At 40.7% G+C, this 2,479-nt stretch overlaps 1 protein-coding gene across 1 annotated transcript; it reads right to left on the bottom strand.

Moving 5' to 3' along the window:
• Window positions 1–284: 284 nt before the first annotated feature.
• On the bottom strand, window positions 285–1,618 carry LOC144374488 (glutamate--cysteine ligase regulatory subunit). Its single transcript, XM_078037294.1, has one exon. The coding sequence runs from the start codon at window positions 1,408–1,410 to the stop codon at window positions 586–588; it is 825 nt and encodes a 274-aa protein (XP_077893420.1). The 5' UTR covers window positions 1,411–1,618; the 3' UTR covers window positions 285–585.
• Window positions 1,619–2,479: the final 861 nt, after the last annotated feature.

Raw genomic sequence — 2,479 nt, forward strand, 5'->3', positions numbered from 1 at the left:
AAATCTCACAGCTAAACTACAAGCAAGAACACATAAATTTTTTTTAAGTTTCCATTCATATACTGAAGAGTGAATTTTATTTATACCACTGGTAAATCCCAACTGCTCCAATTAATCTGACATATAATTATTTTACTAATGACAGGAAAAAATATCTTCCAGTATTTTCATTTTAATAATTATAATAAAACTGCTTAGTTATAGAGTAATAGGCAATTAATGATTTTTTGCGGAAATAAAAAATATGTACATACATTACCCTGATGTCTAGGCCAAAATATATCTAACAACAAATTTTCTTGATTTTTATTACTCATAAAAATAAAGGAAAAATATATTGCAAGTATTTTCTTTCTAGACAATTTCAATTAGAAAATAATAGTTTAATGAAAACAATACAGTGGTTCAAGTGACTGGACTGATGGAGGCAAGAGAAGTAATCAAAAGTTGATAGACAACATTCTGTCAAATACAGCTAAAGAATATGTGCCTAAATGACACTATTTATAGGCAACAGATTGATTTTTATACATCTCAGTTTTATATTCAAGGAAAACACAGGTAAATAATGACCCTAAGTTGTAGTTAAGAACCCCTTCTTTTGGCTTGCAAAATGTAGCCTTTGGACTTAATAATTCCTCTACTTTTCACAATGACAGAGTATCGCAGCAGCCACAGTGGTACCCACTCATGTGCTTGAATGTCAGGAATGCTTTCCTGAAGAGCTTCTTGGAAACTTGCTTCAGAGAGCAGTTCTTTTGGATCATTATGAGTTAATAACTGTATGTCAAACTGTTTAGCAAATGCAGTTAAATCAGGTGGCATCACGCAGCAAGAAGCAAGATTTACTTGGTTACTATTTGGTTTTACCTGTGCCCACTGATAGAGCTGCTCCAACTGTGTTTTATCTAGATCTGAGGTACCTATAGCAACAATCTTCTTGCTTTGAACTAAGTTTTCTAATTCCTCCCAATAAGGCTGTAAATGCTCCAAGGAAAGATTAACTCCATCTTCAATAGGAGGTGACGCAATGATCACAGAATCCAGTTGTGCAACTCCAAGGACTGAACAGGCCATGTCAATTGCATTCCTAGTTGATGATGAAGAATTTGATCCTACAATGAACAGTTTTGCAGAAACTTTCATTTCTTCTCTTTCATCAGGATTTATCTTTTCTACTGCATGAGATACAGTACACTCCAAGACATCTGGAAACTCCCTGACCAAATCTGGGCTGATTTGGGAACTCCACTCATTCAAGGTCTTTTGGATACAATCTCGAAGCTCCTCGCTGTGCGTGGAAGGGCACTTCTTCCGCAGGCGGCCCCAGTTCAGCAGGTTCCCAGTCTGCAGGTGCAGGGTGCGGGCCCGCGCCAGGAGCGCCCCGGCCGCGCGGCTGTCGGTGCCCATGGAAGCGGCTGTCCGAGGAGCCAAGAGGTGACGGGGCGGCGGGAAGGCGGCTATCTCATAGGTCGCGGTTCCCGAGGCCGCAGGGGCGAGCGCGAGGCTTTTGACCCGCGTGGCGGGAGCCCGATGTGCGCTCCGGTTGGAGGAGGCCGGACGGTGGCCGAGCGGCGGCCCGGGATGGAGGCGCTGAGGCTGCGGCTCCGGCTGCTGCGTCTCTGGCGTCTGCCGCCGCCGCCCTTCTCAATGTTCTTTTAACAGGGTATTCATAATTTCTTACATCCTGTCATGCTTATGATACTTGGAGACTATCTTCTACTGTGTTAATATTTTCATATTCAAATAAAGCCCATAATTATCCATTAAAAATATACCCTTTCTTCCACTAGCCCAATTCAAGCTGTGCCTTTTTAACTACTCAAATCAAAATGTTTCCATGAAGGTCAACAGTCATGTTTATAGTAAAATTGATTCTTTCAGTTAATTCTCCATTAATTAAACTACCTTAGAATTGAATGTGGGATAAATTGAAATTGGTTTTTCAGGGTCAGGAAAACCTCTTTTGGAAGGTTCTGATGACTTCCTCTCTTACATCTTGTAAAGAGATTAGATTTCTCTGCAGTTGGCTTATGCAATATGGGAGTTCTTTCTAAACACTTCACATCTCTTAAAATACCATCTGTTGGTACTTACCTCCTTAGCTCAAAAGAGTGGCGCTCTCCGCATCATGTAATATCTCATAAGCATATCTACTTCATTTTTATTTTGGTTTCCCACTGCTTTCTCCCAGCGATGTTGGTACTCACAACCTCAGCCACTCTGCCTGACAATCATGTAACTTCATTTTTAGGAAAAATGCATGTTGTAAAAGGGATAACCTATAGATAACAGTAAATATGCTACTTCTAACTAGAATAGAATGAGACATCTACAAAATTGTGGTTTTAGCCTGGAGTCAATTGTAGGTGGCAGTGTAACTGACTCTGTGCTCTGAGACCAAGAGCCATCCGGTTTTCTTCCTACAACTGAGATCAAAATTCATTGCTCTGTAAACTCCTCAGAATCCCCAGGTGTT

The sequence above is a fragment of the Ictidomys tridecemlineatus genome, unplaced genomic scaffold (assembly GCF_052094955.1).
Source record: "Ictidomys tridecemlineatus isolate mIctTri1 unplaced genomic scaffold, mIctTri1.hap1 Scaffold_720, whole genome shotgun sequence".
Classification (NCBI taxonomy): Eukaryota; Metazoa; Chordata; class Mammalia; order Rodentia; family Sciuridae; genus Ictidomys; species Ictidomys tridecemlineatus.